Source organism: Tenrec ecaudatus, chromosome 2 (assembly GCF_050624435.1).
Source record: "Tenrec ecaudatus isolate mTenEca1 chromosome 2, mTenEca1.hap1, whole genome shotgun sequence".
NCBI lineage: Eukaryota > Metazoa > Chordata > Mammalia > Afrosoricida > Tenrecidae > Tenrec > Tenrec ecaudatus.
Window position 1 is genome coordinate 66,847,671 of NC_134531.1, and position 24,463 is coordinate 66,872,133.

At 46.1% G+C, this 24,463-nt stretch overlaps 1 protein-coding gene and 1 non-coding gene across 3 annotated transcripts; both read left to right on the plus strand.

Moving 5' to 3' along the window:
* The first annotated feature begins 248 nt into the window (after positions 1–248).
* MARVELD2 (MARVEL domain containing 2) lies at positions 249–23,765 on the plus strand. Of its 2 annotated transcripts, XM_075543036.1 has the most exons (6): positions 249–1,331; positions 4,091–4,126; positions 16,421–16,569; positions 17,132–17,303; positions 21,632–21,682; positions 23,643–23,765. In XM_075543036.1, the coding sequence occupies exons 1-6, from the start codon at positions 249–251 to the stop codon at positions 23,763–23,765; spliced, it is 1,614 nt and encodes a 537-aa protein (XP_075399151.1). The 2 variants fall into 2 exon arrangements, with proteins under 2 accessions (XP_075399151.1, XP_075399152.1); XM_075543037.1 differs by lacking the exon at positions 4,091–4,126.
* On the plus strand, positions 21,708–21,892 carry LOC142441854 (U2 spliceosomal RNA). Its single transcript, XR_012783167.1, has one exon. It is a non-coding gene; the product is annotated as a U2 spliceosomal RNA (small nuclear RNA).
* Positions 23,766–24,463: the final 698 nt, after the last annotated feature.

A 24,463-nucleotide genomic window follows, 5' to 3' on the forward strand; every position in this document is an offset into this window, starting at 1 on the left:
TCTACTGCCTTCAGAATGACACCACGTGGGGATTATATCCCTGGCCACCACAGTAACTACAGGTGTTTTAAAACATGCATATGTGTGGTTCCGTCATTTTTATGGGCTGTGGTAACTCAAAGTGATCACGCTGGTCTCCCGAGTACAGCAATTTGCTACAAAATGAACGAAACATTTAATGGGGCCTCACTGAACAGATACTGTACCGAGTCTAACATTGATCTCCGCCACAGGTGAGACCATCACAAATGTCGTCAGATGGCAGAAGATCCAAGAGTCGGGACCGGTGCTCCGATGAGGTCCCCTGTGACGAGGACGTGCCCTACTCCGATGGCGGCCAGGGGGCCCTGCGGACACTTCCCAACAGCAGGCTGGCTGTGAGCGCTGATCCCCTGCCGCCGCCCCCTCTCCCGTTACAGCCAGCCTTCGGCCCAGACTTCGACTCAAGTGACACGGAGGAGCCAGCCGTGGCCCCGGATCTGAAACCCGTCCGGCGCTTTGTCCCCGACTCCTGGAAGAACTTCTTCAAAGGGAGGACAAAGGACCCCGCGTGGGATAAGCCGGTGTCTGACATCAGGTACATCTCCGATGGCGTGGAGTGTTCCCCGCCGGCCTCGCCCTCGCCCCTGAGCGAGGCCATGCTGCCCGCGGGTCCCCCGGGCTCCCTGGGCCGGTCCGCGCCGCTGACGGCCCGCACGTACAGCGAGAAGGTGGAGGAGTACCACCTGCGGTACTCCTACATGAAGTCCTGGGCCGGCCTGCTGCGCATCCTGGGCGTCGTGCAGCTGCTGCTGGGCACGGGCGTCTTCGCCTGCGTCACGGCCTACATTCACAAGGACAGCGAGTGGTACAACCTCTTTGGCTACTCCCCACCCTTCGGGGTCGGCAGCGTGGGCAACCTGGGCAGCATGTACGGGGGCTACTACTACAACGGCCCCAAGACCCCCTTTGTGCTGGTGATGGCTGGGTTGGCGTGGGTCGCCACGCTTATCATCCTGGTTCTCGGCATGTCCATGTACTACCGGACCATCCTGCTGGACTCGCACTGGTGGCCCCTCACGGAGTTTGGCGTGAACGTGGCCTTGTTTATCTTGTACATGGCCGCAGCCATCGTCTACGTGAATGACACCAACCGAGGGGGCCTCTGCTACTACCCGCTGTTCAACACGCCGATGAACGCAGCCTTCTGCCGGGTGGAAGGCGGGCAGGTGGCGGCCATGATCTTCCTGTTTGTCACCATGCTGGTGTACCTCATCAGTGCTCTGGTCTGCCTGAAGCTGTGGCGCCACGAGGCAGCGCGCAGGCAGAGGGAGTACCTGGAGCAGCAGGAGGTAGGTGGCTGTGACCGAAGGCGAGAAAACTAAACACCAAACTCACTAACATGGGGTCAGTTCTGGCCCCTAGCCACCCTGTAGGACAGGGTAGAGCTGCCCCCGGGGGTTTCCAAGACTAGCTTTTTTAACAGGAGTAGAAAGCTGCCTCTTCCTCAGGAGAAAGATCGGCCTGTGGTTTCAAACTGCTGACCATGCAGTGAGCAACTCAACATGTAACCACTACGCTACCAGGCGGAAAGTACTCGTTTAAATCTGATCTAATAAGTCTCGCTTTCTTCAGTGAGTTAAATGCAACCAAATCACCATGTGGCAGACCAGATAGGGAATTGGCAGATGTGATATCTGACACATGTGCTCTATGAAAATGTGCTGAGAACCTTGTTGTTCCAGCCTTATTGCAGAGGGGTTTGTGCATTCTATCATAATAATAGTAACAACAGTAGTTCTCATGGCCATTTTGTTATAATGGGAGGAAGATAAATTTTAATAATATAACAGCAATAGCTGGGAGATAAGGTCATCCAAAAGCTGTATTTAACATTATTTGAAATAGAGGAACCATGTTGGAGTGTGTTCATCTAGCTTTAGTACCCCTGAAATAAGTTGATGTTTTGCTTTTTTTTTTCTTTCTTTTAAATAAGGAGTTGCATGTAATGGAATTTCTGACACCACCCAAAACTTTAGTATCGACTTTAATGTTCCTCTTAAGTCAACTGTCCATGGATTTTCTTTCCCCTTGCCTCTTTTCCTGAGACTTTATGGGTACAGTACTCAGAGCCTGGAGACATTTGCCAGGTAAGTGTTGGACTGTTAGCCCTCAGGTCAGCAGTTCACACCCACCAGCCTCACCAGGAGAAAAATGAGGCTGTCTGTGACTGTACAGATCTAGTCTCCTAAGCCCTGTGGGGCACTGTGGGGTAGATCGACGTGATGGCAGTGGGCAATGGGTTTTTGTTAGTTATCCAGAGGTGCTCTCACAGAAATATCTTAGGTGGATGGCTTTAACCAGCAATAATTTGTTCTCTCCTAGCGTGATGTTGTTGGTTTATGTTGCTAGGTCCTAATAAGACACTTCCTACTCCCAGTGACCCTGTGTACAACAGAACCAAACGCCACCCATCGCTGTGCCAGCCTCACACTTATGTTTGAGCCCGTCGGTCCAGCCACTGTTGTTAATATGTCTTGTTGAAGGTCTCTATCGCTGGCCTGCTCCTTTCCACCAAACAGGATACCCTTTCCCAGGGACTGGCCTCTTCTAACGAGTACGTGAGGTGAAGTCTCACCGTCCTGGCCTCTAAGGAACACTCTGGCTGCCCTAATTGCAAGACATATCTGATCGCTCTTTTGGCAGTGCATGGTATTTTCAATATTCTTCTCATCAGCACCATAATTCAAGTGCACAATTCAGAAACCGAAAGTCCCAAGGTCAGAGTGCCAGCTCTGGGTGGTGTACTGTGTGTGTGTCTCCGGGCTCTCGGAGGTTCCCAGCATAGGGACCCCTGTGTCCATAGGACACACTCCCCTCCTGGCCCATCTTTGTAGGTGGTAGTACAGCCCGCCCTCTGGACTCTCTCCTTTTACCTTTTATCAGATCAAAGGTGATACAGACTGTACTCCCAGGTGAAACTCGGTTTATATCCAGTCTGGGCTCTGACCTGATTAAAGGTGTTACCCTAATCCCCTCATGGCTGATTAGCTTTTCACATCTGATGATATCGTGAGGAATTACTGCACAAGTACCTAGCCAAGTGGACACGTATTTTGGGGGGAACGAAATTCAATCCATGACAACATCTCGGTGTACAAAGTAAAATCCCCAAACAATCCGGATTTAGCAATCCTATGTAGTATAGGGTTTCAGAAATAGCAAAGCTCTCTGGAAACTGACGTCTTCATATTTCTGGTGAGTTTGAACTGCTGACCCTGCAGGTAGCAGCCCAGTGCCTAACACACAGTGCCACCAGGCTTCTTTACATGAAGCTTAGAACTTTACATTCTAATCAATGTGAAATTCAAATGGAGAAACCTTGTATACTTCTGCATGGTTAAGTGCAAGTTTAATAACAAAGTATCTAATGTCACTTTTAAAATTCCATCTGAATGTAACTATAAGTCTCATACAACACTTCTTTTTCATCAAGAAAAACTCAGTCCTCTATGTTTTTTCATCATGGTTAGTGAGAGTGATTTAGCTATGATCTTGGACGTTGTGCCTGTTTATTTGTTGGTGTAACGTCCAAAGTTAAAAAGTGTGATGGCTTTTAACTCACTGCCATCAAGTCAGTGCCAACTTATAGCCACCCTATAGGATGGGGTAGGACTCACCCTGCCAGTTTCTGAGACAGTCATTCCTTTATGGAAGTAGAAAGCCCATCTCCCCCACCACCCTTGGATCTGACTGGTGCTTTCAAACTGCTGCCCTTCCAGTTAGCAGCCTGACAGGTAACCACTACGCTACCAGGGCCTTGTGATAGCTTATAGCATCCTTCTGTCTTCTGTTAATTTAGTCGTGTAACCAACCCAACATTCTCATGTCTGGCTCTTTCTGTGCTCCTGATTGGCTGGGACGTTACCACCACCCCTCCCTCTGGTCCTCCACTGTGGATCAAAGTGTAGCCAGGGGAGGAGGAGGGACATTGAGCCCTTACCTCCTCCTTCCAATCCGCCTCTGTAGAATGGGCATGGGGTTATGATGCAAATAAATGAAAAATGTTGGAAATAAACTTTGAAAACTCACTTTAACTCTTTCTCTTCAGATCCATGAGTCATCATTGTCATCCAAAAGGAAAATGGTAAGATCAAAGTTCCCTTCCTAAAGTACACTGTCAGGATTGGTTAAGAGCCTGTCTGTGCTTTGTGACTGGATTCACATCTAGATGGCTTTTCTCTCGTCTCTGTGCGTGGCTGCGGAAGGTGGACCCCTTGCACTGAGTTCGAACACTCGGCTTTTGTTGGGTGCAAAAAGGAGCAAAACAGACAAAAAGCACAGCGCCGTTTGATGTTGATAGATGTGAGCTTCTGCTAGCACTGGCACGTGGTTCTCCTTATCTGCTTATAATTTTGCATTTTAAAAAGAACAGTTATTCTTTCAAACTTTCTTGACTTCTCTTTAAAGTTCTTTGTCATTCTTTTCGGTCTTTCTCACCTTATTGTCAGTTCCCAACTTTGTTGTGTCAGGAAATTTCCTGTTCTATGATTAGCCGTCTAACGGTGCCCTTCCAGAGGTGCCTCTTCGTTTCTAAAGTTGAAATACTAAGGATTTCAGCCTCACAAGTCTGAGAGTATTTGATGAGATAATATTTTTATAATCAGTTATATGTAGCATTTAATATATTGTTAACAATGATCATTTTATCCTCAATGAAACTGCTTCGTAGGTTAATGTGATGAATTTTTGCCTCTTCATTTTATTTATTTTAATTATTTTATTGAGGTCTTACAGCTCTTAGCAGAATCCATAACATACATCCATTGGGTCAAGCATATCATTTTCAAAACATTTTCTTTCTACTTGTGCCCGTGGTATCAGCTCATTTTCCTCTGCCACCACCCTTGCTCCCTCATGAGCCCTTAATCATTTAAAAAAATATGTTTTCATGCCTTACACAGACCGCTGTCTCCCTGCATCCATTTTTCTATTGTCTGTCCCTCAGGGAGGGGGTTATATATAGATTATTGTGATTCGTTCCCCTTCTTGCCCACACTTCCCTCCACCCTCTTGGTATTGCTACTCATTATATTTATTTTGTCATTGCTGAGAATATACATAACAAAACATGCACCCAGTCAATAATTTCTACAAGTACAATTTACTGACATTGGTTACAACTATTTTCTCCTTCCTTTCTGAGATAATCCTCCTTCATTAGCATAAACTGTTTATTCATTAGCATAAATTTACTACCTCCTAAGGTTCCTTTCCAACCTTTTGAGTTGGTCTTGCCAGTCAGACTCTTGTTTAGGAGAACCTCACTGGTGTTGAATTAGTTCTCCTAGCACCCCTATAAGAACAACTGCCCCTTTGGGTTTCCTGGACTTAATTCTTCGTTCCTCTGCGGTGCTGAGTGGGTTAAACCTGTGGCTCAGCAGCTCACCGCCATGCCAACAGAGCTCCCATAGAGTTCTTTTTTTTTTTTTAACATTTTATTAGGGGCTCTTACAACTCTTATCACAATCCATACATATACATACATCAATTGTATAAAGCACATCTGTACATTCTTTGCCCTAATCATTTTCTTTTTTTACATTTTATTAGGGGCTCATACAACTCTTATCACAATCCATGAATATACATACATCAATTGTATAAAGCACATCCATACATTCTTTGCCCTAATCACTCTCAAAGCATTTGCTCTCCACTTAAGCCCTCTGCATCAGGTCCTCTTTTTTTTTCCCTCCCTCGCTGCTCCCCACTCCCTCATGAGCCCTTGATAATCCACAGATTGTTATTTTGTCATATCTTGCCCTATCCGGAGTCTCCCTTCCCCCTTTTATTGGCGGGCTCTTGCAAATCTTATGACAATCCATCATTCAGTTGCATTACGCACACTTGTACATATACTGCCATCAACTTGTACATTTGTTGCCATCAACATTTCCAAAACATTTTCTTTCTACTTGAGCCCTTGGTATCAGTCCCTTTTTCCCCTCCCTCCCTACTCTCCTACCCTCGTGAATCCTTCATCCATTATCCATTGTTGTTATTTCATGTCTTACACTGTTGTCTCCCTTTCCCATATAGTTCCTAAAAGAACACAATGCTCAAGACAGACCTTTTTACTCAACCATTGTTCAATTTAAAAATGATTTCAAAGAATTCTTTTGGTTTAAGGGTAATTTTTTTTACATTAGTCAATGGAACAGATGAAACATATTATCTCAAATAGTTTTAATTTGCAATTCTTATAGCAAGAATGAAGTTGGGCATCTTTTCAAATACTTGTGTGACCTTTTTCCAATAACTCTAAATTCCATTTTATCTACTGTGTTAAATGTATACATTTTTTAAAGATCATTTTATTGGGGCTCTTACAGCTAGCTCTTAGAACAATCCATACATCCATTGTGTCAAGCACATTTGTACATAAGCCATCAGCATTTTCAAAACATTTTCTTTCTACTTGAGCCCTGTGGATCAGCTCCTCTTTTTTGCCCGCTCTATTATTTTCATATCTTACACTATCCACTGTCTCCTTTCACCCATGTTTCTGTTGTTCGTCACCCTGGGTACGGGGCGCTATATGTTAAATGTACAAGATTTTAAAGTAAGTTTTATAAGGTTCCTCTTCATGTTGCCCTAGGTATGTATTATGAAACACCCATAGTATTTGAAAGTGCTTTATTCGGGCTGAAATAAGGGATTTATTTATGAAGTGCTCCTGTTTAATACATCGGAGTCATCACTAATTCATTCAGTCAGCAAACATGATCCAGCTAGGCTAAGGGCTGGCCTGGCGATACCAGTGCTGCATTTCCCAGGGCTCTGGAACCTGGTGAAAGAGAAATAGAATAGCCAAGTGCAGTGTGTGTGTGTGTGTGTGTGTGTGTGTGTGTTTGTGTGAGTGTATGTGTGTGTGTGTGTGTGTGTGAGTGTGTGTGTGTGTATGTGTGAGTGTGTGTGTGTGTGCATGAGTTTGTGTGTGTGTATGTGAGAGAAAGGGGTCGTTGAACTAAAGCGCTTGCTCAGAAATTTATGTTTCTCTGACATATCCTGGGGGGAAGATTGTAACTGAGTGTCTCAACTGCCGCATGCATATTGGCCAAAGCATCCCCTGGGGATGTGTTATTGTAGCCTCACTTTTTAAAGGATCAAACAAAACCCTCAAACTCATTGCCAGCTAGTTGATTCTGACTCATGTCGACCGTAGAGGACAGACGTGGGTTTCTGAGGCGGTAAATCTTTCTGGAATGAAAAAGCCTTGGCTTTCTCCATCGGAATGACTGGTAGTTTCCAACTCCCGACCTTTCGCTCAGCCGCCCGGTGTGCCCACTACGCCACCAGGTCGCCTCTTGAAAAGTCAGTTACATTAAATTCTGTAAGGAATGTAGCTAGAGGCATCTGAATTGCAGTTGAGATACCACCGTGTGTTGCAGGAATTTTGACTTTTCTGGAGATCTTTAGCAGTGAAGAAACACCTGCAGGTGTGGGACTGGTGAGGCTGGCGGCAGCTGGTCTGCAGACCACTGAAGACTCCTCTCAGGAGCAGTGCGCGGCTTGTGCTACAAGTCTGTCCACTTTGTCTACAGAATTAGAGGGGGTTGGAGTGTGTGTATGTGTGGTTGTTTTTAAAATCGTACTCTGCTTTAGCTTCCTCATTCACACATCCTTGCATTTTAATTTGTTTTAGCATCATTTAATTATTCAATATTTATTGCTTTTCGACCTCTTCCAACATTTTAATTAGACTCGTGACCATGGTACGATTGAATAAAGTTACATGAAGATGCTCGTTTTCCTCAGTAGCTTTATTGGCATATACTGCACGTGTCATACAATTCAGTAGTTCAGTCACAGTCCTCACCACAACCTTCTCGAACATTTTCTTCACTGTTGTGCTCATCATTATTAGCCCCCTTTGCCCACAACCTGCCCTGCCATGCCCCCTAGGAGCCATTAGCCCAGTTACTGTCTCTAGACTTACCTATCTTGGCTTCACATCCCAATGAAAGCATTCACAGACAAAACCTAACAAGAATAACAAAGTAAAAAGATACAACCCTCTTAGAAAATACTAAAAACACTAGTAAATAAATCATTTAATTCCATTTTTCCACTTGCTTAATTTTTTAACTTATATTAATAAAATACTTCTCAACTATCAAACAATGTAAGGCTGAAGGTTAAATAATTAAAAGCACTAGCCCTTTGTTGGAGATGTAGATTCAGCTGCCCTAGACTTTAGGTTTGTGCAAAGACAGAAGTCCGTGTGACAAATGGCAGGAGCAGTCATCCCAGTGGGGTCATTGTGATGGGTGACTGTGGCAGTTACTGCCAGCACTGTCATTCAAGATGGTCAGCACTGCCCCGATCCGCTGGTAAACCTCACCCTTTCAAAGCTCAAAAAATGAACCAGCCCTTGCTACATGCGAGCCCAGTGAGAACCCCAAAATAACACTTCATGAAAAATGTTGTTTGAGGTGCTGTCAAGTAGATTCTGACTCGCCATCCTTGCTTCTAAGGAGCATTTTGGCTGAAATTCTTCCAAGACAGATGTATTTGTACCTTAAGCAGTCCACGGTACTTTCAGTATTCTTGACCAGCGCCATCATTCAAGTGTATCCATTCTTCTTTGGCCTTCTTCCTTCAGGGTACATCTGTCACATGCACATGAGGGCATTGAATTTGAGTCCCACCCACCTAAGAACTTTTAACATGCACACATTCAGTTTCACAGCCAATGTTGGAATTTCGTGTCAGGTTATACAGCTCAAGTGCTAAATAAAGGAAGTATGTTTCCAAACAGCCTGGTGACAGGACAGGAGACTGTCTTGGGAGGTGAAAGGTGTGCAGTTTTCCAGTTATGGGCTGCTCTGTGACAATAACATGGCGATAGTGGTCCTCAGGGGAGCCCTGGGGGCGTGGTCATTCCTGCCCAGGTCAGCAGTTTAAAACCGCCCCTCACTCCTCGGGAAAAAGAATCCTGTAAAGAGTCAGTCTTGGGAACTCACCCAATCCTATAGGGCTGCTGACCTTGGAGTCAGCCTCCACTTGATGGCAGCAAGTTTGGTTTTGCGTTTGAGTGGTCATTCCTGGCCCACATGGGATTGATGGGCATCCTGGTCAGTCACTCCACGGAGATAGGATGTAGGGTCCAGTCAACCCGAAAGGCTGTGCTTAGTTGGAAGAAGTTGCTCCCCCCCCCCACCCCCCCGTGATGGGGTGGTCAGGGTCCTGGTGGTTAAGAATATAACTGGTGGCCGCATGTGACAGGGCCAGGGAGATCGTCTAGAGAGTTTTAGGGTGCGATGTCTGAATTAATGTCCTCCATTTTACACCTCTAATTTCATAGCCAGTGGCTACACAGAACTCATTGATGAAATTTATGATGAAAAGGTTTATTAAGGAAGTTAACAGGTTGTAATGCCAGCGAGAAACACTCAGGATTGAGAGTTGTTTTTCAGGACATGTTACAAAGTTCTTTCAGGTCTGATAATAAATGGCAAAGGGACATACCACTCTGCTGAGAGCCTCAACCTGAAGCATTCAGCTCAAACTCATGGCTTGGCAAACCCAGTACCCTGAATTAAGTGCCCAGAGGTATCCCACCCACTCTAGTGAACCTCAGTCCAAAGGCACCGGCTCCACTTCCCTGAGTCAGTCAGCCCAGCTTCCCCAATTAAGTACCCAGAGGCAACCTACTCTGCAAACCAGCCCCCTTCCCCAAATCACTCAACCTGTTGCCTGGGTTGGGAAGTAAACCACTGTGTTGTGTGCCCTGGTTCCTGGTTCTGCTGCGACTCCTCTGATCTTATAACTGCCCTCTGGATCCAGGAGGTTATCTGCACAGGGATCTTGGGTCAAAGGACTCGCTCCATTCCTGACTTTTACTGGTAATGAGATCTCTCCTCCTGCTTCTCACAGGGCTCATTTTTTAGAGCCAGATGGCACTCTAGGGAATCCTCTTCCCAGTCACTCACAGGTGAATCCTACCAGTATCTTCCCCCACCTTTTTAGCAGACCCATGCAGGGAGAGGACCTTTCGTGGGAGCTAGAGACTTTGACTAGAAGAGCCACACTAAATAGTCCACTGTCCCTGCATAGGATACCTCCTTCGGGCCACCCTAAATAGCACTTGCTCAGCATGAGTGTTGTAAGATCCTAGATTTCCTAGTGAAAGGATCCTGAGGAGCCCTGGAATGGTCAGGAATCATTTCAATGGATATTGGAACCTGCATTCCTAGGACTCCTTTGGGCATTTTGCCAATCCAGTTTAACTTCTCAGCCTCTCATAGGCTCCTTATCCAGGTGGTGGCTCACAGGGGCCCATTCTGGAGGCAGACCCCTGGACCTCCCCATCAGGAACTTCAGAGGAGAGGATGTAGCATCCAGCTCTTCCCTGGACACTGCTTTCTCCAACTTCCATCGTAGCCCCCCGAGGGGACCGCTGGGAGACGGCCCAGCGTGGTGAAGAGTACGAGATGCCTCTGGACCTGAGTACAAGATCAGCTCAGTTTGTTCTAGCCCTCTGGTCTCGGGGAAGTCATTTGCCTTCTCTGCACTTCAATTTCCTGCCCATTGTTTGGGACTTTCCATTAGGTTCTCTCTCGCTTATTTTGTAATTTAAAGAATATAACTTCTTAAAAGCAAATTTTAAGACACCTCAAAGTCATGGCCATTGACTTGCTTCTAGCTCCTAGTGACCCTGTAGGGCAGAGTAGACCTGCCCTCCCCGTGGGTTTCCCAGGCTGTACATCTTGACAGCAGCAGAAAGCCTCATCTTTCTCCTGTGGAGGAGCTGATGGTTTCAAACTACTGACCTTGTGCTTAGCAGTCCAACATGTAACCAACTACGCTACCAGGGCTCCTGACAAAATAAGAATAATTAGTAAATGATCAAAGGTTCGTGAGGGAGGGGAAAAATGATGAGCTGATACCAAGGGCTCAAGTAGAAAGAAAATGTTTCGAGAATGATGGCAATAACTGTACAAATGTGCTTGACACAATGGGTGTGATAAAGAATTGTATGAGCCCCTAATAAAATGATTTTTTAAAAATCAGTGAAAAGAAATAATATGCAAACATGAAATAAGATCAAGTACAGCTGGTAACACATTCTAATAAACCCCGAGGGGCTGAGGAGGTCTTTGTCCAAAGTAGAAAAATCAAACGGTACGCATATGGCATGAAGGCGCTGGCCCAGGCGCGGTCCAGAGGCTCAGGCGCACCTGAGAGGAGAGAGCATCCGAATCACACAGCTGCCCACTCTAGCGGCTCTGCTCCCTAATTTGACAAGTCTAATAATGACATTAGATTTTCTTTATTAATTATACTGGGGGGGCTCTTACAAATCTATGACAATCCATCATTCAGTTGCATTAAGCACACTTGGACATATATTGCCATAATCATTTTCAAAACATCTTTCTACTTGAGCCCTTGGTAGCAGCTCCTATTTTTTTTCTCTCCCTCCCCCTCATGAATCCTTGATCAGTTATAGTTGCTATTTCGTGTCTTACTACATTAGATTTTCTAATAAGTAATCTGATTAAACTATATTAGCATTACATGACCTTGGAACTTGATCTTTCTTGCCTTGCTCTCAATACAGTGTTTTTGATATTTGCCAACAAGTCAAAAGCAGAGAAAGATCACGTTGAATTTGGGCTCTCTCTCCAGTGCCGGTGTGATCAGGACCCTGTTTGAGATTTGAGCACTCCGTCTCAGGCCCCAAATCAAACCCACTGCCATTGAGCCCTTTCAATTCTGAGGTAGGCACTGGGCTGCTACCTCAGCAGGGTCGGCGGTTCAAACCCACCAGCTGTTCCACAGGAGAACAAAGAGGCTGTCTGCTTCCAGAAAGATCGACAGTCTGGGAAACACTGAGGAACCACTCTGCTCTGCCTTCTATAGGGTCGCTATAAAAGGCTACAGAGTCTTCATTCTTTGTCTCATATCTAGCACCTGAGTTTTTCTCAGCAGGGTTTTCAAACCGATAAACAGAGAAAAACAAAAAAACTAAAAAAAAAATTCTCTGCCCCGAAGTGGATTCTACCTCATAGCACCCTAGAGGGCAGAAGGGCCCCTGTGGGTTTCCCAGACTATAACTCTTTGCCAGGGGCCCTGGGCATGGTTCCGCATTGGGCTGCTAGCTGCGTGGTCAGCAATTCAAAACCACCAGCCGTTCCCCCGAAGAAAGATTCGGGCTTTCTACTCCCATAAAGAACGATAGTCTCGGAAATACCCCCCTCCCGTAGGTCGCTGCGGGTCAGCATCGACGCGATGGGAGTGACTGGAGTTGAATCCCTTCCAGGAGTAAAAGCCTCATCCTTCTGAGGAGTGCCTGGTGATTTCAAACAGCTGACCTTGCAGTTAGCGGCCCAAAGTGGAATAACTCCACCACCAGGACTCCTTGTGATGATCAGTGAGGAGTAGCCAGAAAGAGTGGAGGAAGATAAGAGAATAAATGTAAAAAGAGAAAGTTAAGCAGATGGAATCATCTGTATGGGAACATTCTGACTTTATGGCATTGGTTGCTGTCAAGTTGCTGCCCTCCTGGCGGCCCTGGGTTCAACCGAACAAAACACCGCTCTTCCTGGGAAGGCCCAGGTCACCCGTCCGCTGTGGGGGCCAGCAGGCGTTCTGAGTAGGGTACCTTCCACTGCAGCAGACCGCTCTGCTGTCGTCCATAGACTTTGCGCTGGCTCGTTTTCAGTGGACCGCAGACCCCTTCTTCCTAGTCTGCTTCGTTTGCAGTGCCTGTGGCAAAGCTTCCAGCAGCACAGCTCCCTGCAAGCCACCCCCGTACGACAAACTGAAAGGCGAGTGGGGGTTTGGCTTCTGAAAACAACCCCCTTTTATATGAAATTAAAAAACGGGGTAAATCTGAAAACGAGAGATGGGCAAGTTAGGAAAATGAGGTTTCTGCTTGGAGCTAGGTCCAGGGTGGGGACATGTTGATGGTGGGTGGGTGGGGGGGTTGAACGTCATGAAGGACCCTTCCTGATCAACCTGGGCCATGCCTGACTGGTTCTGAGCCTCTCACGTCCTCAGCCAGCCTCGGGCGATTGGGATTGTTAACTGTTCAGAAGGTAGACAGAGGGGCCATATAAATAGAGACCCATTTAGTCTAACCAGAAAGCGCCCCCTAATGTTTAACCCCAGGAGACCGGGAAGAGCCATCAGTTAAGTGCTTACCTGCTAGCCAAAAAAGTCCTTGGTCTGAACCAGCCCGAGGCTCCATGGGGGGTGGGGAAGAGCTGGAGGGGTGCCCATAAAGATTTTTGCTCAGGAAAGCCGCTGGGCAGTTCTGCAGTGCTGCCCACGTAGTCCCTGTGAATGCTGTCACCTCCTTAGACGCAGCAACATTCTTAATACCCTTGGTTCCTTATCAGGTGTGAGTACAGCCATCTCAGAAGCTGTGGGGCCATCCCAATCATGGATGCTTATGTGCGTGGATTAAATTACAGTCTTTGCATGTAACTGACACACATCCTCCTGTATACTTGGTCACCCCTGGATTGCTTACCATGTGCTGTGTGAACAGCACTCACTTGCTCACTCTTAACCTTTGGGGGATTGCTTTGGCCACTGAATTGTCTTTTAGGAGCATTTTCCCCCTCTCAATATCTTCAATCTGAATTGAGGTGCTTGAATCCTCCAATTTGGAACCCTCAGATACAAAATGTCTTAAACTCAAAAGACAAAAAACCACACTGCCATGGAGTCAGTTCCAACTCATGGCAACCTGGTAAGGACAGAGTAAGAACTGCCCCTGGGTTTCTGAGACTGTCACAGGAGTGGAAGCTACCTGTCTCCCCACAGAATATACAAGGGTGAGAAATAGCACTCTGCTAGCTGCTAAGGGGCTGTCTTAACAAGAGGAAACAAAATCCGTTTAGGATCCTTGTGGGCCCAGAGGCAGGCATCTGGATAAGCCAGGGTCCCCTCCCAGGGCCTCTGGGTGGAACTGTGAAACTTCCGCTTTTCAAAACCTCCCTGAGGACTGGCTTCCTGAATCCTTGTCCAATTCCGTGTCCTGTTTAGCCAGGTGACTTCAGAATGAGCTAATGCTAAATCAAACCTCCAAACCAACCTCAGGAACAGGGAAGTCAGCAAACAAAGGGTTCCAAACGCTGCTGCCTAGTGAGATAGGGTGGGAGGGAGGGTCTACAAGCCTGTTTTACATTTTGTTTTCAATGAAGTTGAGGGCCCTCCCCCAAGCTACTCCCAATCTCGTTCAGGTTCAGCAAATATAATGCCAATTGTTTCTCTTGAGCCAAGCCTGCTCTGTCAATCACACATACTTCTCATGGGACTTTAGTGCATGAACAATTTAAGTAAACAAGTTTTTCACTTAAAGTCTCAATGACCCAAATAGTTCTGGATTTTAATTGTGGTTTTTCCAATTTGTTGCGGTGTAGTTTTGTGGAATTGACTTAGCTTCTCTGACCCTCACTCTGTTGTGTACGCAATGGAAGGAAATGCCCTTCCTGTTGTCCCCCAGTCTTAACAGTGTTCCCAGCCCCAGGGCTGCCAATCTGCCCTTGCCAGCCCATTGCCAAAGTGGATACTCAGGGTCTACCTCTCCTGTTTTCCCTCCATCAGCTATTTGAGCTCTGAACCTGGTCCTTCATTCTCCTCTGTGGACCATTGCATATTGTGTTCAGTTTCTTTACTCTTTTAGGGTACAACACCCCCCCTTTAAAAGAATTAAAAATAGGCTCCGGAGAGCCCTTCCTTTTGGGAACCAGGGTGGCAGCTGGGATTCTCGTAGCCATTTTCAGGGAGCCACAGGTTAAGAACACTTGGGCAAGTTCAAGACAGTCACTGCCTTTCTTCTGTGGTCAATACGGGCTCTCCTGGATTTAGACATACTGAAGATGAGGGAGGATTTCTTTCTGGGTGAGTTTTCATATTTCTTCCATGACCCTGAGACCAGAAGAACTAGATGGTGCCCAGCTACCACTTCCAACTCTAGAAGGCCCTGGGTTGAGCGAGAGAAAAAAACGTGATACCAAACACAAACACATAAAGAAGAACCAGGCTTACTGGTCAGACAGTGTAAGGTAAACTGAGGCACAAGGAGACGGACAAAGATAGCTGACAGGATAAGGGAGAACAGAAACTACAGTAGCTTTATTAGAGGGACGCTCCCGGACAAGTTTCCAGGGGCTAGCAAGTAGCCCAGGGAAGCGGTGCCCAGTAGTCAGGATGCAGGTCTTTAAAGAATGTCCGGAATGTGTGGCAATTAGCAGAAGGGGGCTGGCTACTCCGAGAATCATTTGCCAATTCCTTGCAGCTACCTTTGTACTCGGAACATCTGGTCTCGCTTCCTGGTACCGGTTGTTTTATCTTGGGCCTTTTGTTCTGGCTTACTTTCGGTCTTGTGGGGGTGCTCAGCCCTTGCTTTCCCGCTCTGGTCCAGACAGATAGAAACTGGCAGAAGCCTCGCCCCTGTGGCCCTTAGACACTCCGCAGATCTGGCAATGAGCTCACCCCTTGGTTCAGTCAATTGATGGGTTTATAAGGGTTACACTAACACGAGAGCATTATGCACACTTTAATCAGCCATTTGAGATAAAAAAGGCAGGCTTTTCCTGAGGACAAAGCACAGAAGGGTTAACGAAGGAGGCAGAATGGGCATGGGGAACACAAGCACTGAGGGAAGTGATGTTACATCATGGGATTGCAATCAAAGACAGGAACAAAGTGTAAATATGAATTGTTGAATGGAGAGCTGATCTGCTCAGTCAACCACCACCCAGTTCTCAATAAAAACGTTAAAAAAGTAAATAATGGTGGGGAGGGGGAGGCAGGAAGTTTCCAAGCTGGTCCTGTCAGCTAATGAAAACAGTGCAGCTCTTTCCTGTTTTTTGACCTACTCATTAGCTACCTGTAATCAGTCCGTGCCAGCTTCTCATTTTCATTTGACTTGTCTTGGGCCATTTTTAAGGGACCCTGGCGGTGTGTGTGAAGCAGTGAGCTGCGAACCGGCCAGCCCCTCTGAGAGAGAGCGGGGTGCCTGGCTGTCCTGTGATGTTTACAGTGGATCATAACTCAGAGGCCAACGTGATTCGATGGCTATGGGTGGATCCACCCACTTTTATCCTCGAATGTCTCATTTTAACTAGTTTCATTCTCTTAGAGTTGTTTTGATTGTTACTGGTTGTAATTGTGTGTTGCCTCTGACTCTTGGCAACCTGCGCTCAATAGGATCAGACTATTGTGATCTATAGGTTTTTCTTTGGCTAGAGGGGTTCTTTTGCTCTTCTACCCTCCCCTCCCCCCACACCCATCCCCCCATTTATGGCAGTAGGTCACCAGGCCTTTCTCCTTAATCTGGAAGCACTGCTGAAGCTTGATTTGTTGTTAGGTCAATTCACAGTGGATGAATCAGCCCTCTTTCCCTCCTTCACTACAGTATGAAATGTCGACCAGCTGTGACAGACTGAGAGACTCAGAAGTGAATTTCAAAGAACCGGGAGAAGGCAAAAGGAAGCCTGAACTGCGGAGTGGTCACATCCCCTCGGGCCACATCCCTAAACCTATCGTGATGCCCGACTATGTGGCGTGAGTACCACGGCACCTCCCACCGCCCTTTGGTCTCCAAGCCTGCCCTCTGCTCAAAATGCTGGCTATTTAAACAACTGTTTTCTGCTACCTGAATGATCGAGGGTTGAATTTAAGGAGAATCTGGTCAGTGAGCCCTGGTGGTGTAGTGGTCATGAGTTCGGCTACTAACTGCAAGGTGAGCAGTTCAGAACCAGCTGCTGCTCCAAGGGAGGAAGCCCCACCGGGTCGCTGTGAGTCCTGGCGGTGAACTGGGTTCTTGTGACTCTTTCTATGATCATGGAGAATAAGCCACACGTCATCACAATCCATCCTTCCATCCATTGTGTCAAGCACATTTGTTGCCATCATCATTCTCAAAGCATTTGCTTTCTACTTGAGCCCTTGGTATCAGTTCCTCATTTCTCCCCTCCCTCTCCCCCACCCCCATGAACCCTTGATAAATTATAAATTATTATTTTGTCATATCTTTCCCTGTCCAACGTCTCCTTTCACCCACTTTTCTGTTGTCCAGCTGATTTTAAAGAAAAGATTATCATTGTGTACTTCACTTTCCCCTCAGAAAGTACCCTGTGATTCAGAGCGATGACGAACGGGAACGCTACAAAGCGGTGTTCCAGGACCAGTTCTCCGAGTACAAGGAGCTCTCGGCCGAGGTGCAGGCCGTCCTGCGGAAGCTGGATGAGCTGGACGCCGTGATGAGCAGACTGCCCTATCACTCAGGGAGCCGAGAGGTCAGTGCCCGACGAGGACCACACACCGACTGCTTCTGTAACATGCAGAGTGCACAGCCGTCAGCGCCCACTGCCTGTGTCTGCGTCTGATGCTATTTGGCATCTTCAAATTAACTAGTTAAACTTACAAACTAAATTATGCAATGCCTTTGCTTTCAATTATTAGGCAGCATTTTCTTATTTAAATAAACATCTGTGTTAGTCTAGGTGGACTAGAGAAACAAATTCATAAACACATGTGTATAAGAAAGAGATTTATATGTAAGAGGAATTGAACATTGAGAAAACATCCCAGCTCAGTCCAGTCCAAGTCTATAAGTCTGATATTAGCCCATATGTCTGATACCAATCTCTAAAGTCATCTTAAGACTCACAAAACACATGCAGTGAAGCCAAATACAGGGCCATCACAAGCCAGTGGGTAGAAAGTTTTTGTGTCCAGTGGTGTAAGTATCTCAGTGCTGGCAGGGGTCTCTCTGTGGCTTCTCTGGCTTCCAAGGTCTGGTTGCGTGCGTCCATGTGGCTTGTCTGGCTCAGGGCACTAGGGTAGTTCCATGTGACTTGTCTTCTGCAATGTCTCCCAGGGAGTCGCAGAGAGAGAGAGGTGTCTTCCGCCTCCTAGGAGGATGTCCCAGATTTCTCAGCATTCTCAGGAGAAGGCCATGCCCACACAGAAGTGTCATTGGCTATCTCCAGATTGACAGCCTAGACTCTACCCCTACACTCTTAATCCTTAAACTGACACCAGATTAGGTGACTGCCACAACATCCATTTGCAAGTTAATACTGCGTTGGTCAGAGTCCCAACTCAAACCAGATCACCACAGGAGGGCAGCCCACCAAGGGGTGGCGAAGTGTTGGGGAGCCCCTAAGGAATACATATTGCCAAGCAGTTACCTCCTGAGGCCCAGAGTGCAGAGAGCTGGGTGCGGGGGGAGGTGGGAAGTGGATTTGAAGCCAAGCACACATACTAGACTTGTGATTGGGAGAGAACTAAGCCCGGGTAGGGATGAGGTCATGGGAGACTCAAGCTTTTCTTGTAATGGTTTTCTTTTGTAAAGAGATGTTAACCCTCTTAATTATTACTGTGATCAATTGGTGATTTGTTACGTGTTTAAGTAGAAGGCTAGTGAAAAGAGGAAGACCCTCGACAAGAGAGATTCCCACAGTGGCTGCAGCCGTGGGCTGACTCCGGGCAGGCCTTCTTCTGTTGTGCGTGTGGTCACTGTGAGTGGGACTGACAAGAGCACCACCAACCTTCCTGGCATAATGAACACTTACAACCATGAGCCGTTTTTTTAATGACTGTCAAATCTGTCCATATATGTGTATTTCACGCTTGTGTAAAAAGTGGATGTTTCCGTAAACTGCTGGAGGCCCTTGGAGAGATTGCTGTTTGGGCCATTGAGATTGTCCCAGCTCATAGCTGCCCCATAGCTGCCCCACTGCACAGCAGACCCAACCCTGGCCAGGCCCCCAGACACTGCCGCGTGTGAGCCCCTTGTCGCCTCTCCTCTCGTTAAGATCTTCCTCTTTTCCACTGACCTTCTGCTTATCAAGCAGCCACTGGTTCTTCTGATAACGTGCACTGGGTCTGTGGGACGAATTCCTGACAGCCTGTGATCTTTGCATTGTATGAGACGCAGTTGGAGATGCCATCACATTGACGTCTTTGTTTTTGAAACTTTGAAGGGGGGTGAGGGGTTTGCAGCAGATCTGCCCAATGCAAAGTATCGTTTGATTCCCTGACTGCTACATTGATTGGGGATCCAAGTCAAATGGCATCCTCAACAACTGCAGGAGATGTCGCCTCTGTTTATTGTGCTGCTTATGGGTCCATTTGTGTGGATTTTTGTTTTCCTTCTGCGGAGATGCTATGTGAAGGCAGGACATCTCTGAACTTCATCAAGAAGTGGCTGCAGTCCTCTTCGCTTTTGGCAAGCAAAGTTGTGATTACAGGTCATTGAGGAGTCGTCCATGCAGCATTCTCCATGTAGGCCAGCTTCGGAGACTATTTGTTCAGCACACAGAGTGAATCAATATGGCGAAAGGAAACAGCCCTTGACACACACATCTCCTACCACAAATAACCACTCCGTATTTCCTTGTTGGGCTCAAAGGGCTGCCTCTTGGCCTGTGATCAGATTTCACACTAGCACCACCAAGTGTCCTGGAATTCCCATCGTTTGCATTGTTGTTCATAATGTTGTTAGGGTGTTACTCGTAATGTTAAGTTATTCATCAATGTTGTTATGATCTGCACAGTTGAATGTCTTTGTGTAGTCAAGGAAACATAAATATTTTGGTATTCTCTGTTTTCAGCCAAGATTGATATGACATATATAGTCTCTCCCAAGGATTTACAGTAGCTGGCCATGTCTGTTTTGCCTACAGAATTTTAATAGTAATATTAAGTTATCTAAGCTAACTGCATAGTAGTAACATATTCTCAACACTGGGATAATACCTTAGTGTTGGCTAAGAGATGCCAGCACCAGGACACAAGAAAAATCCAGTAAATACTGAAGGTGGTGCATCATTTAGCACCATTTTGAAAGCAAGCTAGGATCCACAGGTCTTAGAAGGGTGGTCAGGTGTGGAACCCTGCAATAAGCAAGCCCAAGCACAGGGGAAGAGCAAGCTGGTTGGAAAAACTGGGGCTGGAAAACCAGACAGTGGCCTGTAGTCTCTGAACATGGGTCGGGTGGCCTCTAGTTTATCTGCTTTGCAAGTGGCAGGGCCCGGGCACAGGAGTTTTCAGGTGGGGCTGCCATTCTGATTACAGTAAGAGTCTTCTTCCTGTGATGTTCTCACATAAGGTCAACAACAGACATTTCCTCTGATTTATTTATAAGATGGCCTGGGAAGAAGGTAGCCAGGGACAGGCCCACAATGATCAGTCTCCTGTCCTTGTCTAAAGAAGAAATAGCCGTTGTATCACAAAAATTAACATCTCATTGGCCAAAGCTGAGTGAGCTTTGCCACAGCCAAGGAGTCTGTGACCATACTGGGGTGCCTTTCCCAACATGTCCCTTGAGAGCTTGGGGTGTGTTAGAATGAGCTCAGTGGACCTGTGTAGAGCCACAGGCTCTCCAGATCCTGGTGTTTGCCTTTCAAAAATGAAGTAATCACGTGACGTTTACAAGCCCATAGCATGGGAGCATTGCCCAAAATCACGCCCCCGGTCCTCACCACCTCTTAACTACTGCCTGTGTGACGCACTGGAAGAGAAACTACCACGGTGGCCCCGGTCCACTCCTAAAGCAGAGCCCCAGGAAACTAGCTCCCGCCTAGCCCAGACCTGTTGATGGAGACACGCCAGATTGTCATCCATCCTCATTGTTGGAAAGCAGTCAACACTCAAACATCACTCATGACCTTGGTGTGTCACAGACACTGGAGAATTAAAATACATTGAGAAGAGAAAGTAGATAATGGAGCCTGTCCTCTATAGATGGTTAGTTTCATTTGTTATTTATTAGGTGCTGTCTCTCTCGGATAATCTCTGGGCATAAGTTTCAGTGGAAAATTTGAGCACAACTCCTAGTTACCTCTTCTTCTGGGTAGACTGTGTTAAAATATGCGCATTGATCGTATCAATGAAAAGAAACTTTACATTCACATTTTTCAAAAGGCAGTGTCAGCCTAATAACTTAATAACACCTAATAACTTGGAAAACAGTTTTCCAAGCGAGATTAAATGGTCCTTAGCACTAGGCAATACTGTGGTTAGTATAAGGCTCACTCCATATAAGTGAACCACTCACTCTGTGTGATTGTTAGTTCCTTTTTGCTGAGATTGAAAAAGGCTGCCAAAAGCAAAACCACTGCCATCCAGTTGATTATGACTCATTGCACACCCTGTAAGACAGAGCTGACCGCAGACAGGAGCTGTGTGTGCAAGCAGACAACCTCACCTTCCCCCTGGCCTGAGCAGTCCGTGCTTTAACCCACTGTGCCCCGGGGTTCCTGAAGCTGGCTGGCATGCAGAGACCCTTGTCCAGGCTCACAACGGTGGGGCCTCAAGTCTGCTTCCTTGCCGCAGGCCTCTTGCTCTGCCTCCTAGTATCTGGCCCGTGGTGAGCCCTCAGCCATGTGTCCAGTGACGGAATCTTTATGTGTAAGTATTTCCATTATAGTGTGGTATAAAAATTGGGTTTCTAATCCGATTCCCAGTTTGCCTTTTAGACATCCATGAGAAATGGATTAAGTAAATGCAAGTGTTATGCTATGTATTTTATCATGTATATTAATAATATCTAATTTTAGAATTAATTTATCACATATACTGCTACAAATATTTCAGTTATATCATATTTTATTTCTAGGAGCATGAAAGGATTTCAAGGATCCATGAAGAATTTAAAAGAAAAAAGAATGTGAGTAAAAAATAATGATGTTCTAAATGCTTAACAGCCTTTTGGCCAAGATCAAATGTAGCATCTGTTGTGTCAGTTCACATCTGATAGGTCCTCTCTCGAAGGGCCGTGTAGGACGGATTTTTGGAGCAGGGAGAAGGACAGGAGCTCACTCAGCCCACTCCACACGTTGACCTGGTCTTGCAGTACCTCCAGGAACGTGCATCCTCGCTGGGGAAATGGCTCAGCCCCAAAATATATATGTTTTTTCTTCTTCAGAATGTGTTGTGATCCAGGTGCCATGGTGATAAGAGATCCACTTAAGTACTTGGAGCTACAGGATTTCCTTTCTTTCTGCAGTTCTTATAGCGCTGTGTGTTACAGGAAGTGAGTGCTAGATGCCTCTCCTTTTAGTCTGTCCTGTTTTATCAACTAGGGGAGTGGGCATTGATACACAACTTCCGCTCATACTTCCTTCATAACATCATCCTCAATTTGATCTCAATCTGAATGAGCTAAAGATAATTTATATATATGAGAGAAAGGGGAGAGAGAGAGATGATCACTAGCATTTTGGGTTTACAAGTTGAGTTGCTAACTACTAGGTCACCGGTTCAAAACCACCAGCCTCTCTGGAAGAAAGATGAGGCTTTTTACTCCCATAAAGCATTTCAGTCTTAGAAACCCACAGGGACCATCCTCCCTGTTCTGTAGGGTTGCTGGGAGTTAAGATTGACTCAGTGGCGGTGAATTTGGTTTTGTTGCTGCTGTTCGGGGTCACTTCCAACTCAGCGACGCTCTGGACAACAGAATGAAACACCGCCTGGTCCTGCAACTTCCTTCTTTAGTATCTGTCCTTAAAAGTTTTCAGTGACTGATTCCTCTGAAGTGGATAGGCTGTTCCTTCTTCGTAGTCAGTTCTTACTCTGGAAGTTCTACAGAAACCTGTGCACTTTGGGTGACCCTGCTAGTCTTTGAAATACCATCGACATAGCTTCCGGCATCACAGCACCACAATGTGACAAACTGACAGACTAGTAGTGGTTGGAGTTTTGGGTACTTATTGTTACTATTATCATTTTTTAATGTGTTTCAAATTGCTAAAGGTACCTCAAAAATTGCAGGGAGTTTATTTGCCCTTATGAAGAGATTACCAAAGATATAGGTGCTATTGCAAAGTATGGTAAATAATGCAAGTGATTCCCAGCTATCAGAAAGAATAGTATCTGACCCTTATCGGCTGTTTTAAACATTCAGCCATCTAAAAGACGTGTCAACTAAGTCCACACAGAAGAAGAACCAGCCTGTGTGATCCAATGATTATAATAATAAAATCCAAGACTGAAAGCGGGATTTTGTATTAAGGCTTAAATTCTGCACACTCTATTTGCAGAAGGATGTGGATGACAGTAAAAGCCCAAAATCCATTTGCAAGGTCCCCATGTGGATCGTCTCTAGTGACTCTCCTCTGACCATTGTCCAGGCATGTGCACAGCCGCTTTACCAGACAGAGTGCAGGAAAAAGTGAATCGATACAGAATAGTCAGGCTAATGTTTAACCCCTTATCATTTGTTCTCCCTTTTGACCCATTTTTAATTTGTTCTAGTTTTTATTGTTTTCTGCTTTCTTTTGAATTGAAGGTCTGTGTGTTTTGGTGCTGGGGGTTTGTTTGCACGATTTTCTTTGTATGAAATGCAGGCTATGTAAATCTCTAGAGACTAACTAGCTGAATAGTTTGTTAGGGTCATGTCAGGGGAGGTTGGGGGAAATAGGGATTTGATAATAATAACTGTTTAATCCATTGAAAGGTATGGTCTGTGAGTTATAATGTCAATGACTTTTTTTAAGAGTGTTCAACTGTTACTCGGCAGATTTCTAAATCTGTTGCACATAAAGCTCCTAGGAAAGGCCGTCTCATGAGTGACAATTTCTGACTCCCCGAGGAAGTCAGAGGCTGACAATGACTGTTTCCCTTCACAGAATCCTACGTTTCTGGAAAAAAAGGAACGCTGTGATTACCTGAAGAGTAAACTCTCTCACATAAAGCAAAGAATTCAAGAATATGATAAAGTAATGAATTGGGACATTCAAGGTTATTCTTAAGCCGTATTTGAGCCCACCTTTTTAAATGGCACATTACTATTTATTCGCCGTCTGTTCTACGTTCGTCTCTGTGACACAGCTGCAGCTCCTTCCTAAGTCAGCTTCAGGTTGGTTGAATCCACATTCATGTTAACCAGCATGACTCTCTCTCAGACATTTCAAAACCAGTTCAAATGTACAGCGGCCGTTACTAACAACGGGACGGTTCCTGTGCCCGTTTCTGGTAGTTTTGTGTTTATCTTGTTAGAATGTGTTGTGTGTCATTGAAGAGGCGCTAGAGGCCCTCTCCTGGGATGTGATGAGCGCACGTTCCGTGGGCTCTGGGGCTGCCTCCTCCTGGTCCACTCACCGGACGCCTGGGATGTTCTAGAACAGACGCCTCTTCCCAGCCTAAGGGGTCCTTTCTTTTCCCTCCCTTCACACGTGATTGACTCTTGGGCAAGCTCCTTAAGAACTCCGATCCTGTTTCCTTCTCTCTAAACCAGGGCTAACATACATACCTACCTCATAGGGCTGATAATGGGGAGGGGATGAGCGAGTTCATATTTACAAAGCACTTAGAACAGAGCCTGGCACCCTGGAACTATTTTGTCGTGGTGGTGGTGATGTGTCATCAAATCTATTCTGACTCTCAGCAACTCCATGAGACCAAGTAGAACTAACTGTCCAGTAGAGTTTCCTAGACCGGAATCCTGGCA